Source organism: Bacillus rossius, chromosome 5, assembly GCF_032445375.1.
Source record: "Bacillus rossius redtenbacheri isolate Brsri chromosome 5, Brsri_v3, whole genome shotgun sequence".
Taxonomy (NCBI): domain Eukaryota; kingdom Metazoa; phylum Arthropoda; class Insecta; order Phasmatodea; family Bacillidae; genus Bacillus; species Bacillus rossius.
In genome coordinates this window covers 2,278,481-2,295,858 of record NC_086333.1, presented here as the reverse complement: position 1 = coordinate 2,295,858, position 17,378 = coordinate 2,278,481, and the positions used below count along the sequence as shown (strand labels likewise).

Here is a 17,378-nt window from a genome sequence, read left to right as displayed (position 1 = left end):
TTCAACCGTGTACGTGTATAAGTTGCATTCGCCGAATAAATCAGGTGTGTAAATCAAATGTATTATTTCCTTATTTATATCTGTTCGACCACGTGGAGTGTGACGACGTGTGGGACGCCTGAGAGTCCACTGCGTAGATAATAGCGTGCCCGACGCTGAGAGTGGGCAGGGATTCGTGCTAGGTGTATTCAGGGGGGAATTAAAATCACGCCTCACATGGGCGACGTCACGACCCTGGGAAAGAGTCTCACATCGGTCCGTGCACGTGGCACGGTGGCGCCCATAAAACCCGAGCACGCAGTAAAATTCAGTCATTAAATATCAGAGACTATGGCCCCCGTATCACCAGCAATAAATATTTAGTTACACAGCTAAAACAATACTCATACAACACTGTTTAAATATACTGATTTACACTAGTAATTAAAATAATACGTACTTGTAAGAACGTCATTTCCTTGCGAATATACTCCCGTGGTGCAGTGCACAACAATAACCTCTGTTTGCCGCCACGTGCCGGCCGAGTTCTCTGTACCGTCCGCCACATACCAGAGAGATGCCACGCATGTAGTGGGACATCCGTATTGGGACAATTTTTTGTGCGTGCAGCCAGCGTTCATCGATTTATTAGATGTTGTCACGTCAAAAAAAAGTAGAACTGACACAGCACTTATAAAAATTAACAATTTTTCAATATACGTATTTACAAACTTGCTTGTAAATAAAATATGTTAATTGAATTAACTATAGTAAAATATAAAATTGTTGATATTTGAGTAAATTTTTCATTTAAAATGTTGGTGTTACATGGTGTATTGACAAATTTCTCAGGGTTATTTTGGTTTTTTGCACTCCACCATATAAACTTGTCCCTAATTATTTTTTTCATACCCTGTCCATTTTCATTTGTTTTCCAATATAGTAAGTGTTATTGCAGTAAGGGTTATATTGTATTTTTTTTTTTCCCCGGTGTTGAAACAATGGAATCTGTAAGCAATCAAGCAGAAAAAAATTTTTAAAAGACAATTTTTTTATTAATAAACTTTAAATGTACATTTTCTGCAACTGTAGACTTGACTAAGAGAGGCGGTCAATGTACACTCTTGAAATACATTGAGAGTGAGAAACACTACTGTACAATACAAAATTACATGTTAAACAAGTTTCCATAAGAGAATGTAAAAATTTTGTAAAAAAAATAACTAAATAAAGGATGATAAAGAAGAGCTTTTATTAAAAACTTTCAAACCACTTTTGTCAACCAAAATGTACAAGCCATTTTTTGTGAGAGATATTATAGTTGCACATTTTTTCTAGTTTGGGGATGCTGAAAACTTTCCGTTGGCCACTTGAATATGTTTTCTCTGCCTGAGAAATCAATTCATAACTGCCATTTATTTCATTTTCTAAATTATTTTTTCAGCTAATTATTTTTAAAAAAAATTTAAATATCCTTTATAAATATCCCATACCTAATTGCACTTTTTTTTTATAATTTTCCACTTTATTATACAGAAGTTTCTTTTCACACTTAGAAAGATACAAAGATACAACCCAGTCTTGTAGACCTTTGACCGGACTCACCCTATATTCGTACTTTGCAGTTTGTCTAGGACACGTGCATGTATAATTAAATTATTTTAATTAATGTCCATCATTCAGGACATATCAGCACTTCAGTTAATACACTCACCCAACACGTTTACCATTTTTGCCATGAATTTTCTCATCTCACAGGCAAAAGGGCTATGGTAGGCTAATAATATAAAAACATATCAAGCCTCACTCTCGTGCATTTTTCTTCAGCCAAAGTGTGAAGTTAACCTCAGTAGTACTAGGATACTTGACATTCTTCCAAATGTTAACAATTAAACCCTGTGGTTATACTCTAGTAATTGTTCTTTACATTATATTCAATGACCAGCATGACTCGTTATATTACCGTTTCTCTGTGATGTAATTCAAGTTACATGTATCCAAAATAACTTCATAATATAAGCCCCACCAAATTAACCTGTTTTATTTTTTTTATTTTATCAATTTAACCTACCAATAATGTTTCCTAGAATGTTGCATTACCAATTGTTAGAGTAGATTAAGGATTTAAATTTTTTTTTATAGTGTTTTAATTCAAAACTGAATTTAGGGTGTTTGTAGGTAGTTAAACATTTAGAATGTAAATATTAAGTTTGAAATGGTGCATATAAAATGCTAATTTCAGAATACCGTATTTACTCGCGTAAAGGCCCCCCTTTTTTTCCAAAATTTTGACTCCAAAAAAGGGGAGGGGGCCTATACGCGAATTTGGAGGAAAATATAGATTTTTTTTCAAGTCGTGCGTCTTTGTTCTAATGATAAAGGGCGGGGGAGGCAGCGACGCGGCAGAAGGAAGAGAGAGGCAACGACTCCGCAGGGGGGAGAGAGGCAGAGGCGTGGCTTAACCTCCCTCCTGCCAGCTAGCCAGCCAACCAGACAAAGGAGTGTTAGAATCCTTGACCCACTTCCCTTCCTCCTTCACTTCCCCTCTTCTTCTCCGACAACACTCCACATCAACACAGCGGCAGCGCGCTAGACCAGCTTTCTTTATCTTTATGTCGTTTGAGATAGGACTAACTGCTTACGTCTGGCATGCCTCACGACTGTCCTACTGAGAACGGACACTTACAAAATCACCTCCCGCCGCTCACAATACATGGCTTGTTGTTTGATGCATGCCAAGCTGCCCTGCCCTCAGATAAACCCAGAAAAACACGTTTTTAAATTTTTTCTCAAAAATGTTTACAAAACAAGGAGGGGGGCTTATACGCGGGGGGGGGGGGGGAGGCGGGGGGCCTTTACGCGAGTAAATACGGTAGTAGATGTAATTCGTAAATAATATGACAAAGTTTTGGAGAAAAAAAACTAGATGCTAATTTTTGCAACCCCTAGACATCAGGGATTTTTAATTAGAGTGTAGTTTGTATGTATTTGTAATTGCCGTGGTGGATGCAGAACGTGATGCTGGCGTCGCAGGCGGCGGGCGGCCACCAGACGGTCGTGTTGGCAGCCTCGCAGGGCGGTGGCCTGGTGCTGCAGCAGGGCGGCACCCAGCAGATCCTGCTGCCGCCGGGCTTCCAGGGCGGCACCCTCAACATCAAGACCCTGCCGGGCCTGCAGGGGCTGCAGGGGCTGCAGGGGCTCAAGGTCATCCCCCTGTCGCAGTCGCCCGCCGCCGCCGCCGCCGCCGCCAAGGGTGCGTTCACATGTCACAACAATCATTCCATTCAATTGGTAAAACTTTGTTCACTTTTTAAATTTCTTTTTTACACTATAGTTTAAGAGTGAGCGACGGGCCGGAGACGGAAGGAGGAAATGACATGATCGAGGAGCAGTTACGGAGGTCACGCAATAGCCTCGCAAACAGTTCCAGCATATCCTCATAGAGCGCACTGTCGTAGCTGGGTAGCTGCTGTCGATCAAGCAGGATTAGCTGCCGCCACTGTGTCTAGCTAGAGCGGTTGGGGTTGGGTTGGGCCATTATGAAGAGCAAAACAGAAGGGGGTTGAGGGGGGAGCGATCTCGTCCTGTGATGTAGCTGGGATGTGTAAGGCGCAAGGAGTGCATGCGCGTCCGCTATTTTTGATCGTCAGTTGCTAGCGCGTGCAGTACATGCTCACGTGCATCGAAAAATCTGTCAACTCAACTCGTCATAAATCAAAAACCATTTAGTCAAACGACGTCCAAATTTGTGAGTATAATTGTGAACTGTTTTGCCAACAATAATATCTGTTAATCTTCTTAATGTAAATAATTGCATTTAAATATATATAATAAACCTAGGAGGCCTTAAAAAACCCAACCGTGACTTGATGTATCTAATTTTTCATTGCGAAGTATTTTAAATAAAGAAAAGAGAATTTTTTCTGCATGCATAATATTGCTAAATTTATAGAAATAAAAATTGTATAAGTTTCAACATCTGTTCCAAAATGCTGTAATTTAAAACAAAAAATATTGTTCAACACATTTTATAGTTAGGTCTTTTGTTGCAGCCGATTTGGATAGAATTTCAAAGAAAATATACATGTTATATGGCACGTCATCTGCAAAACGATTTTTCTGTTCCATAAAAATTGCAGACAAGAAACTCACATTGGATCCACTCACTTTTTTCCAAGCAGTCTGACGAAGACCTCAAGGAATTGTTTGCATATAAACTTGCATCGTATCCCATGTCACTCTTTACTGAGGAAGGAATGTGAAAGGGCACCAAATCAGTATTGTATGCTGCAGCATTCACCTGTCTCCAAGGTGAGACAAACTTTGGCAGCAGAAAATATGCTGTAATTAATGGAGGATTCCTACTCCATAAGGTTGTCTACTTTTCAATCAATGTACCAGACTTATGTGGACTACGTGCTGGAATACTTTTGGTGTAATACCACAATAGTGTTCGATGATGACACCACCTATCAAAGCACCAAAGCCGCGGAAAGATCTCGCCGAACTGTCCTTCACACAGTCTCAAAATTTATCTTTTCAGGAACAACTGTAGTTACAATGGCCCAAGTGATTTTTTTATCAAATTATGAGAGAAAATAAACTGATAACAATGCTGATGACAGAATTGACAACAATGGGGTTGCAGTGAAACAGGCTGCTGAAGATGCAGACGTAATGGTTAGAGACAAGATTATATGGTGTTATGTTAAGACAAATATCGGTGTAAAAAAATGAAGATTTTGGTGTTATGTGGTTTTATTTTTTTGCTCAAAATACCCACGGCAAAATTTTCTTACTTTTCTGTACGACATGCAAATTTATTAAAACAAATATTAATAAACACTAAAACCTCATGATCTAATTACAGTTATGTTCATTTGCAAATTCATGGGTAACTAAGTTCATTTGCAAATTCATAAATTCAAACTTTTAAATACATAACTACTAAAAATTTCACAACTTAATTACAATCATATACACTACAAAATTACACAATTAAGCACTTCCAAAGTTAGGTACTACTAAGACAGTTTTATTGAAATGCTATCATAGTTAAATTTTCCGCATTTTCTGGCGTGAGACATTGTCTTCTGTCACTAACTACCAGTGAGTACCTGTAAAATGAACGTTCTGCATCAATATTTGATGTTGGGAACCAGATTGCCCTTGAGCAAATTCACTGAAGTCCCCTTTAAGGGAGCAAAGTACCTTTGCAACATCAATTTGGCTTGTTTCTGGCAATGAAAGTTCATCCTCAATTACTTTTTTTAAAGCAACATAGCCATGTAAAATGTATCAATGGGAAGATGGGAAACAAGGCAAGTTATGCAGAGACTTCTGTAGGTTTGCATCTTCTATGCTAAACCTACTCACATTTCTTGGGTTGAACAGCAAATTAATGACATTAAAGACTCTTGGACAAGGATCGTTGTCAATAAGCTCACCCAGTTTCATTTCACATTTAACAGAAGTCAACTTTAGGCACTGTTTCACATTCGCCTGTTTCACTGTGTTAAGTTCAGATAATTTTTCATTCACATTGGAGGAAAATACACCAACACTCAAAAGATGAAATTTTGTTTTGATGAGAGAACATGTGCTGTGGGGTAGGATGATCCTTCCAGAAGGGTAAGCAAATCGACTAAAGATGCACAATTTTGTGACACGAATAAAGCTTGTAGTTCTGTCACTTTGATTTCTACTAATGTCATTTCTTTCAAAAATTTTACTCCACTGTTTTCGTTACTGATTTTGTCCAGAAACTCTATAATGTCACGCAAATGCTCATTAATGCAGTCAACAGACTCAAACCAAGTATTCAATCGAGTTATTACCGGCTGAGGAAATAACTTGTGCTTCGAAACGTTTGATGTATATTTTGCCTTTAGAAATTCAATGTACTGGTGTTTGCGCTTTCTTGTGTTGAGGAAAGCATTTTTCACTTTCACCACAACATTATTAAGTTCCTCCTTGGTAGTCTGCCACACAACTCCAACCAAATGAGTTTGTGTGCCCAACACTGGACATGGAGTAAATGATCCCCAAACAGACCCTGCAGTGTTGTGGCACATTTTCTCATGTACCGTGCCGAATCAGATACAAATGCTACAACTTGTTTATACTGCTCCTCATGCTTTTGAATAACGTCAATAACTGCCTGGGCACAAGATGATGAGTCTGCACAGTCCAGCACAACAGATGCAGCGAGAAATACTGACTGTGCTGTGGATGGTTCAAGTGTTTTAAATATGATGTTGAAAACACAACGCTCCCCTCTGTCAGTGGTCTCGTCATACAAAATTACAATAGGTTTATCCTTTACTGCCATTTTGATGTCTTCTGGTTTGTTATCTGCTCCTACTGGTATGTATCTTTAGTGAAGCCAGTCGGCGGTTGGGAGATCACCACCACCCTTCACAAACTCCTTGAACCACTCCCGTAGTTTTGGATGATCCAGCTTCTCCACTGGCATGTTGGCAGACACAAAAGCTTCAGTCGTTTTTAATAAAAACTATTCTTTGTCGTCCTTTACCTTTTTCGCTAATTTTTTGCATTCTGCTATGGAAACTTGTCGTTTAACAGATGAGTTTTGCCTCAAACGCTTATGTTTCTCACTCGCGACATGTTTCACAAGCGTATCGCGTTTGCACATTAAAATTTTATCACTGACATAAAATCCTTCGCTGGAAAATTTTTTCAATCGGTCACTGGCAGAAACCTTCGTTTTAGGCATTATCAAAAAATTTTAATCACATAGGAAGAATTTTAACCTCTTAATACGCAAAAACTTGCGGTGCTGGAAAGATCAAAACAATGGAGAATAGATGTGAATACAAACGCATACCAAATACCAACATACGTACGTGAAAATTAATACAACATAAACATGTACTATTTATTATTTACAATCGTTACGTTAAGCAGGGTTAATTTTATTTTCGTACCCTACGTACTTTATTTTAAATAACCAGTAAAAGCAATGCACTTTAGTGTGTAATATTTTAATGATTAAAAATGTAATCTTAGAAAAACAATAAAAACATATTTTGGACGTTTGTTATTTATTATTTACAGAAAGTGAACGGCAGCCATTGTATCATAGGTATTAACATCTTAATTTATTACAGTACACAAGATTACCGTTTATTGAAAATATTACGTTAATTCCGAGACTTCATTTTAAAATCTTTAATGAATCACCATCGCATATAATATATATGGCTGCTAGTTACTGTCAGAAATATTTGTTTGTGCTGAAGATAGTGAATTGTCCTTACAGAATGGGAAAAAAAAATCGTAAATAATTAGGATAGACGTGGTTTCATGACATATCTGCGGATTTCGCACAATTTTGTTTTATTTCGTGTTTTCAAGCGGTTTTCAGTGTTATTTCGTTTCATCGCGAATTACCTTATAATCGTGTGGCTAGCAATGGTCCTCATAGTAATCACAAAAGCTGCTGACTATGACATTGTGGTTATAATGGGTGAAGATGTTGATCTCATGATATTGACAGGTCTGTCCTTAATAACAAATATTCCCAAAAACATCTATTTTGAGAAGAGTGGGAGAGGGAAAAGCACCGTATTCAGCAGCTTCATGCAGCATCATCAACCAAAGAGATACTCTCTTCCTACACTCTGGAGGTGGATGCGATACAATGTCAATCCCATTTGGCCAAGAAAAGAAGAAGGTCTGCAAGATATTTGAGAAGACCTTTCCCCCCCTCCCCCCCCCCCCTCATACATTCAAAATATCACAGCTGTTTTTAGGGAAGCTGAATGAACCCTCTCCCAGATCACTGAGGCTGGTGTAAAGTTTCTTGTGGCATTGTGTGGAGGGAACATTCCCTGGACAATCTGAAGCTCTTCCAAAAATCAGTGGCTAAACCCAAATTTCAATTGGCCAGATGGCCACCGACTACAGAAGCATCTACCCATGGTCCATATGTGGCTGAGGAATGATGTGGTCCCATCAGTGTGGAGGTGGTCACTGACTAGCTGCAAGGTAGTCCCCTTCAGAACTATATGGAACGCAGCCTGCAGCTGCAAGAAAGCAGGGCTACTGTGCTCCACCCTTTGCAAGAGCTGCACAGGCCTAGCCTGTGAGAATTGTGCCGAACCAGAATTACAAGGTGAGGATACCGACGTACATTCCGATGAAGAATGGAATGTGGAATCCCTATTGGAAGAAGAAAGAGAAGAGGAAACTTTGTTAGGCATAATCTTAAAATGTAAACTTTTTACATATTAATTCAATTTTTACTTACTTAATTTATATTAATTGAACATAATAAATAGTTAGGTGATTAAAACAAAATTACTGTTATTTTGTGTTTTACTTTTCTAATTTTAACCCAGGCTATTTCAACTTCGAGAGTGGGTTTTTATTATTATTATTATTATTATTATTATCATTTATTTGTATCTCAGTGCTGGGGTGAGAGAAATTAAATTGTAGGTGCTTTTCTAACATGGAATTTTATGCTTTACAACTTTCTTTATGTGACATTGTTTGTTTTGAGTAGCTGTTCTTGAGATACAGGTGTTGGAACTTGAGCATAACCCACTTTCTAGTCAAGTTGGTAAAAATTGCTGAACTTTGATGATTGATTTCAGCTAAACATCTGTGCCGATTTAATTTACGCCATCTCGCATGTCAGCACTAATTATGGAGGTTAAAGCCAGAAGCTTTCAGGGCCAGTTTACCTTGCGCCTGCTAGGATGTGCTAGTAGCAAGTCATGGCATACACACATTTAGTAAACGAAAGAGGTGAAAAGTCATTAACATTATATTTGTACTATAAATTAATTTTAATGGGAGCAGTGTCTTGAATAAAATGTTTGACAGCAGGCACACTAACCCATGGTTGCTACAGGACTAGAAAACTGGAAAACCGGGAAATGTCAGGGAAATTATAATGGTCAGGGAATTCCGGGAAATGTCAGGGAAAATTCTACGATTTCTGGAAATTTTAAAGTTGCTTATAATTCAAACAGAGCTTTGTTTTGATGCGCTCGTACTGCTACCGAACGACTCCGCTTAAAGGCTGCTGCTTAAGGCACACAGCAACTGCAACTTTTTTTTTACTTGGTCTACGATTGTCCGTTGCAATAGGCTGTTACAACCACCCACCATAACTTCTGGCCAATCCAGGCACTCGTTTGTTCACTGGCGAACCTGGCCTTCATTTGTTCGTGTTTTGATCCTTTTTAATTTGCCCTTGTGACTTTGTGTTTTGTTCCGTTCAATGCAAGAACTACAGAACGGACATGGCGTCGTTTATCTTTTGAAGGCTAGTTTCACGTGGAATAAGATGAGTACAAAGCTTAGTACGTGAATTTAAAGGCGTTGTTTCAGGTGAAGTTTGTTTTTGATGCGATCATAAGAAAATAAAGTGCATTTTGATAAAGAAGAAATACCAATTCTCATTTTGAAAACTACCAAGCTGATACGAAAACACGTGGCATTTGTGTGCGGTTATGTTTTTGCATTTTTTCTAACTATTTTTTTAATTACTCTTTTTTCAACCGTTATAATCCGTGAGTTCTGTTGCGTGACACATTATAAAAAAATATGCATAACTGAACATGTTTTTGCCCAGAATCGTTAGTTAACATTGTAAGAATGTAAGAGTATTGCATGTTGTAATGCTGCTATTGTAATTATCTAAGTAGGCCCGTTATATTGCTATGTGTGAATTTGTAATAGTTTTTGTATTTGTGTAGTAATATTTTTTTAAGAATTCATAAACAATAATTTTTTAACCTACCCTGAAAATATTAATATGTACTTTTTTTTAGCTTAGGGATGTTGAAGAAAACTACTTTTAAAGAGAATTGGCTCAAGGAGTCACAGTTTCAGCATATCAAACCCTCTGCTAAAAACATAAATTCTGCGTACTGCACTTTGTGCTACAAAAGTATTCAACTCAGCAATGTGGGCCGAAGAGCTCTCACCAGCCATGTTGAAGGAAAAAAACACATTCGCAATTCTGCCGTCAAAATAACACAATAAAAAAACTTATTTTACCTCATGTTGAAATTTTTATATTACATTTAATCATATGCACGTTAATATTTATGGTATGTACTTCATAAGAAAGTCAGGGAATTATTCTCTTAAATTTCTGGAAAACAGGTAAAAGTCAGGGAATTCTAAGATTCTATTTCTGTAGCAACCATGTAACCTGATTGGAAAACAAATTATTTTGATTTACACACACACTTATGTAGGAAAAAAGTATTTGATTTGTGCTCTGTTTAACTGGAACAAATTAGAAAGTCACTTCGAGGAGCAGGTATATATCCTACTAATATTATAAAGGCAAAAGTTTGTAAGTATGGATGGATGGATGTTTGTTACTCTTTCACGTAAAAACTACTGAATGGATTTGATTGAAATTTGGCCTACAGCTAGCTTATAACCTGGATTAACACATAGACCCCATATTAATATGAAATTCCATCCCTAAGGGAGTGAAAAAGTGATAATTTCATTTTATAACAGAAAAAATCATAGGTCATAGACATACAAATAGTGAGTGAGTGTCATTTCGCTATGTCTGACACACGACCATTCACACAGTAAGGTCTGGCAAATTAATATTTTTCACCTTGTTGAGACCAGTCCACTTAGTGGAGCTCGCAGCGGCTAGCAAAATAAAGGTGCTAATAACAGTTTTGTTCTTAACTTCATCAATAGATAGAGTTAGTTGCCTTGAATTTAAAACGCACCATGGTTTGATGCGTTTGTCATGTCTTTAATTTTCGTTTGTTTGTGCCGTATGCATTCCTATACCATTCATCCGATTGCGATGAAATTTTGGTGCGTTGTTATGCGCATGCCCATGAAGGTTACTGAGATGGTATAACTATTTTTCAATAGTTTGAGCATGAATCGTGTCAAAAAATGTGTTTATTTCATTTTATATCGCGGCACTTTGTCTGTTTATGTTGTATAAGTGCGCATTTATGACACAATTTATTTTAATGCCCATGAAGCTTACTGAGACGTTATAACTATTTTTCAATGGTTGGAGCACGAATCGTGTCAAAAAATGTACTTATTTCATTTTATATAGCGGCACTTCGTCTGTTTTTGTTGTGTATAGATGTAGATAGAGATAAATATATATAGAGAGATGGATAGATCATTTGTATATGTGGAACTACTTCAAACATATTACAAAATAAAACTGAATGAGGCATGTAGGCCGAGCATTAGCTAGATAATGGAATCTTTTCAATATTAGTAATCTCATATTTTTCAGCTTTTTTCTTTATTGCTTTATAAAGTCTAAATTACATACAGACCAGGTAAATAACTATAAACTGGCAGAACGTCTGTCGGGATCTGAAAGTGATATAAATTAATTTTCACACTTGACATTCAAATTAAGAAGACAATCACTAACTACACCCTGTGTTCAGCCCGGGCAATGCCGGGTATTGCAGCTTGTGTGTGTGTGTGTGTGTTTGTGTGTTTGTGTGTTTGTGTGTGTGTGTTTGTTTGTGTGTGTGTGTGTGTGTTTGTGTGTGTGTGTGTGTGTGTGTGTGTGTGTGTGTTTGTGTGTGTGGGTGCGCGCGCGTGCGTGCGCGTGTTTTTTTATAGAGGTGTGAAAAAATGCTGTTACGCACGCACTAGGACCCGGGTTGAAGATACCCGTAGTGCAGTGTCGGACTTGGTCTGGTCTTAGATGGTCTTGACCATGAGCCACCATGGAGGTGGCTCAGCAATTTGCGACCCGTACCGACTAAAAAAATATCCTCTATCACCTGCCTCCTATTCCCTGTGGGATCGCCGTTAGGCATTACTTCACGGGGGAGGGTTGAGCCGCAGCTTTTCCTCCATAGATTTGAAGTCCTTTCTTCCTTCCTTTCGGTTGTTCTTCATCTTCCCCTAATCCTTATTTCTCTCTTGTTCGGCTTACCGTAATTCCTTTAGTATTTCCACCGCGAAGGTGCTGGTTGCTTCCCAGGCTGACTCTGACCGTAGCATAGCTTCCACCAGGTTTTCAGGCTGTATCCTCTGTCCGAGTGCAGTCTCGAGTGTGTTGCGGGGTATGGTGAAGCGCGGGCACACAAAAAACGCATGTTCCACATCTTCTGAGACTCCTGTGCAGACTGGGCATTCCGGGGAATCCTCATGCTTGAATTTGTGAAGATAGGCCCGGAAACAACCATGTCCTGTGAGCATCTGTGTAAGGTAGTAGTTGACCTCTCCATGTGGTCGGTTGACCCATCTCTCCACCTGCGGGATTAGGCGGTGAGTCCATCTCCCCTTGGTCGAGGCATCCCACAGCAGCTGCCATCTGTTTAGGCTGTTGGTCCTTTCCTCTGCCTTCACTTGTTCTGCACTTGGTGTGGTAGATCCCTTTCGCTGAAATAGGTATCTTCGTTCTACGGCAAGCACCCCTATGGGCAGCATTCCGGCAATGACACACACGGCATCCTCCGACACTGTTCGAAATGCGCTGACCACTCTGAGGGCACTCTGTCGGTAGACTGGTGCCACTTTCTGCCTGGCTTCTTGCGCCTGGAGTGCATCAGCCCAGATAGAGATGCCATACGTTAGAACCGACGTGACCACCGACGACAGTAGTGCCCTTCTTTTCTGCTTTGGGCCTCCAATGTTGGGCATGAGCCGAGACAGGACAGTCCGGACAGCCGACGCCTTTGTCCCAACCTGCTCCGTTTGCTGCTTAAAGTTGAGCCTGGTATCAATAATCACTCCCAGGTACCGAAGATACGGCTGAGATGTGATTTCATGGTCACCCACCCGCAGCGTGATGGTTTCTACCTTCTTTCTGCTCGAGATGAGGACAGCTTCCGTCTTGTGATCTGCCAACTTCAGTCCTACGGAGGCCATCCATCGGCGGATCCTCTCGAAGGTCTCGTCGAAAATGGAATTTATCTCCTCCAGGTGTTTTGCGACTATGATGAGGGCCACGTCATCCGCGAATGCAACGAGCCTTGTTTCAGTTGGTAATGCCAGTTTTAGTAGGCCATCATACATGATGTTCCACAGGAGAGGACCGAGTACTGAGCCCTGTGGAACTCCACCGGTGACTTGATATTCTCTGGGACCATCTTCGGTATCATACCTCAGTATCCTGTCAGTGAAGTAGCTACCCACCATCCTCTGAAGGTATTCTGGTACATTCATCCTTATGAGTGCCTCCATGATGCAGTCCCACCTAACAGAGTTGAATGCATTCTTGATGTCCAAAGTTGCCAACAGGCAGTACTTCTTCTTGCCTCCTTTCCATCGAGTGCCGGCAATCGCCTCCTGGGCGATGGAAACAACCAGCTTGATCGCATCAAGCGTAGAGCGGCCTCTGCGGAAACCGTACTGATTGTCGGCTAGCTGTGGTTCTACCACATCTGCAATCCTTTTATGGAGGATGCGTTCCAATATTTTCCCAGCTGTGTCCAGCATGCAGAGCGGCCTGTAGGACGAGGGTTCATCTGGTGGTTTCTTCCCTTTGGGGAGAAGGACCAATCTCTGCTGCTTCCATTTGGCAGGAAAAGTTCCTTCCTGAAGGCATGTATTATATACTTCTAGGAATAATCCTGGTGCTGCTTTGATGGCTGCTTTCAGGGCGATGTTGGGGATCCCGTCTAGACCCGGGGCCTTGGCATCACCGAATCTGCCGCAAGCTTCCATTAGTTGTTCCACAGTCACTGGTGGGATCACCTGAGTGTCATACTGTTCGATGGAAAAGTTGAGTTCCGGTTGTTGTGGGAACAGCACTGTAACAATCTTCATCAACAGCTCGGGGCACGTAGGTGACGGCATCGCTTGTCTCTTCAGTCTCGTCATCACCACCTTATATGGTCTACCCCATGGGTCCCCATCTTCCTCATCTAGGAGTTCATTCCAGCAGTTCCTTTTGCTGTACTTGATGGCTTTGTTGAGTTTCAGTCGCGCTTCCTTGTACTTGGCCACACGCTCTGTGAAGTCCAGTTTCTTCCTGCCACGCTGTGATATTCTTCTCGCTCTATTGCACTCCTTGCGAAGAGCGGCAATGGAGTCGTTCCACCAGTATACTGGTGGGAGCTTTTTTGCACTATGTTTCCGGGGCATAGTTGCATCACAGGCTTTGGCGACTCTCCCCATGACCTCGTGTGCAATCTCCGTGGCATTGCTGCCACTAGATGGGTGGTCATCGAATGCCTCATGGAATGTGCTGAGGTCGAAGGCACCTGTCTTCCAGCCAACAGTTTTGGACTGCTTCTTGGGTGCTGGCCCACCAGTCCGGCCAGTGGATGCTTCCCAGAATATCGCGTGATGGTCGCTGGCGGTGAAGATATCCAGTACCTCCCAGGAGTAATTTCTCCTTACGAGAATGCTGCTCACGAAGGTGAGGTCCACAGTTGAAGATGCCTCTCCTCTGGAAAACGTTGGTTTGTCACCATTGTTAAGCAAGACTAGGTCCAGTGAGGACATAGCCTCTAGCAGAGCTTGTCCCCTCATGTTGGTCTTCCTGCTACCCCAGTCGACTGCCCAGGCATTAAAGTCTCCCGCGATTGCTACGGGGAAGTACTGCTTCGCATCATTGATCAGTCTGTTCAGGAATCCTCTAAATTCACCTATAGTCAGGCTTGGTGGGGCATAACAGCTGTAGAAATGTATTCCATCCAGTTTAGCTCTCACAAATCCCTTCTCTGTACTGTTTACGACATTCTGGAACGGGTACTTTCCACAGGACCAGATGACAGCCTTAGTGGAGGCATTCGCTTCCCAGGGTTGCATGCTAAGATGTCTGTACGGCTCCGAGATAATCACAAGGTCTATCTTCAGCTCCCGCACCGACTGCATAAGCAGGTCGTGTGCATCCTCACAGTGGTTGAGATTAAGTTGCAGTATTCTCATCGTCGTTTCTCAACAAGCTCTTGAAGCGCCTGCTGGTAAGCCGGACACCTGTTGCTGCCGGCAATGTGTGCACAGTTGTCTGCGAGAGCTTTCCCAGCGCAGAGTGCGCATTTGGCCTCCCCACGGCATTCAGAAACTTTGTGTCCATTCTCACCACATTTGATGCATAGTTTAGAACGGTCAACTGTGCTTTTACATCTGTTGGCAAGATGCCCGAAGTCCCAGCATTTGTAGCATTTCAGGGGCCTCTCCACTCTTCTAATTTGGCAGTTGACCCAGCCAATTTTGATCTTGCCATGTTCACCAACAATCTTCTTGGCGAAGGCCATAGGTAGTTTTACCAAGGCAGTCTGGGTTCCTCCATATCCATTGCGTAGGGACTTGACTGCCTGCGATGGGATTCTGACATTCTCTCTCACTGCACGTTGTAGTGCTTCAAGAATCTCCTCCTTAGTTGTAGTCTCCTCAATATCTTTTATTTCGAGGTCTTCCTCTGGTGTCTTGCTGATTACTACTGCTTCATCCCCTAGGAGTTTGGTTATGGCATCATGCAGGCAGAGGGCCTTATCCGCATTCTCCTTGGTGAGGACAATCAACATATCCCCTGTGGTCGTCTTCCGGATCTTGTCCACACACTGCCGGGACTCTCCAGCGGCCGCATCTTGTTTCACCCGCTTTAGGATGTCTGAGTATTTCTCCTTATCCTTTGGGCGGATGAGGAGTGCGTTTGGTCTTGTGTCCCGCTTTCTCTGCTTTGGCAGCTCTTTTTTCCCCTTCACCTGCTGCCAGCCGGTTTCCTCCGTTTTTCGCCGATCTCGGGTATCATGGTCAGATGCTTGTGCTAAGTCTACTAGACTTTTTGTCCTCTTCTGCTTCTTTTCCCGCCCAGCAGGGGGAGAGCTATGCTCGTTCGTCCTTACAAGATCGGTTAGATTCCTTTGTTCTTCCTCCATCCCATTTTCATTCAAATCTGAGTCCAGTATAATGGAACCAGACGAATGTGTCACCAGTATCCCATTTTCCGATATTTGCGAGTCACGGGTGATCTCAGTTGCACCTCCCATCAGAGGGCTCTTCTTGTCTTGCTGGCTCTCCAGCAGTCGCATTCTTTGGAATGTAGTGCTGACTGCCCTCATCATGAATCTCATCTGTTCATTAACATGTCTTCTAGTTTTATCATTGAGCAGGTTCACTAGATCAGCAATTTGCCTCTCTTGCATGCCCCATAGCTCCTCCTTTGTATATTCAGGGTTCTTTAGACCCTTGGTGCCTTCTGTGACACTTTCTGTGCTCTCCTTCTCCGTTGGTTTTGTTATTGCTTTATCCATCTTGTTCCCACGAGTGTGCCGGATACTAAAAGGTCCACTCCCTTATCCAGCTCTCCGGGAGTAAGGCCACTGAAGTACACTTGGGGTGGGACCAGGTGCCCCAAGGGAATCGCTTACAGCACCATAACCCTGGTACTATCCAGCCCTCGGCACGATGTCTCACCTCCTTGGCTTGGGGTGTTTGGTCCGCGGGAGCTATTTTATTTCACTCCTACCCTCTGCCGCACAAGGCTGACAGCGAGCCTTCCCCTATCCGCCACCTGGGGACGCGCCACGTAGCAGTATCACCTCTGCCTCTCTGTCTGTGTGTGTGTGTGTGTGTGTGTGTGTGTGTGTGCGCGCGCGCGCGCGTGTGTGTGTGCGTGTGCGCGCGCGTGCGTGCGTGTTAAAAGCTTACAACACCCAGTAAACATACAATAAGTCAGAAAATTAGTTACAAATAATTATACTCTCTCTCTCACACACACACTCTCTGTGTACTTGGTAGAATCTACTCTGCTACAACTATGTTGTGCGACTGAAAATTAATGTTATTAAACCCTTAATGATGTAACAAAAATCTTGGGAATGTTCAACATGTTTGAGAGGAAGAACTGTAGTGTTTGATTGGCTTCGCCTACACCCCTGCGAGTGTGCGTGTGTGCTGCGTGTGTTGCAGGCAGACAGCAAGTGTACGCGCGGATCATCAGCCCCGGGCTGAGGCCGGCCGGTCCAGGGGCGACGGTCTCCCTCCAAGGAGCAGCCCCCGAGACGCAGGCTCCCTCTACACCCCTGCCCGCCCCCTCCACGTCTATGGAGTAGTGATTGCATTTGTGACATTTTATGCCTAGTAAGATTTTTATAATAAAATTAGCAACTATTAAATCAAATTTACTGTATACTTTTCCTTTTTTTTTTTTTTTTTTTCCTCTCCATAAAGTGAACCTGTGTGGGGGAAAAAGGGAATGACCCGTCACAAAGTATAAATGTTTTCTTAGTTATTTATTTGGATATAAAATGAAGAGACATACACAAACAACGCAATCTGATTAAAAACGCCTAGATTTGTGACGAACCAGGCCTCCGGCCAGCTCGAATCGGTCCGGCTGTTATTTGCATAAAAACTGGAACGTCTGGTTGAATATTGAAATATTATTTAAGGATCAGAAGAAAAAATTGTTGCTGTTGATTGATTACTGAAATAAATTGTCT

The 17,378-nt window shown here is 41.7% G+C and overlaps 1 protein-coding gene across 5 annotated transcripts in view; it reads left to right on the top strand.

The window, feature by feature from the left end:
* The window catches only part of LOC134531551 (nuclear factor related to kappa-B-binding protein), a 239,079-nt gene extending 222,014 nt beyond the window's left edge, over positions 1–17,065 (top strand). For 3 of the 5 annotated variants that reach the window (XM_063367243.1, XM_063367245.1, XM_063367244.1), the window contains exons 21-22: positions 2,992–3,232; positions 16,846–17,065. In XM_063367243.1, coding sequence (XP_063223313.1) covers positions 2,992–3,232; positions 16,846–16,988 — 384 coding nt within the window. In that variant the 3' untranslated portion in view covers positions 16,989–17,065. The remainder of the gene's footprint in view (positions 1–2,991; positions 3,233–16,845) is intronic. The other 2 variants (XM_063367247.1, XM_063367246.1) reach the window with 1 other exon arrangement.
* Positions 17,066–17,378: the final 313 nt, after the last annotated feature.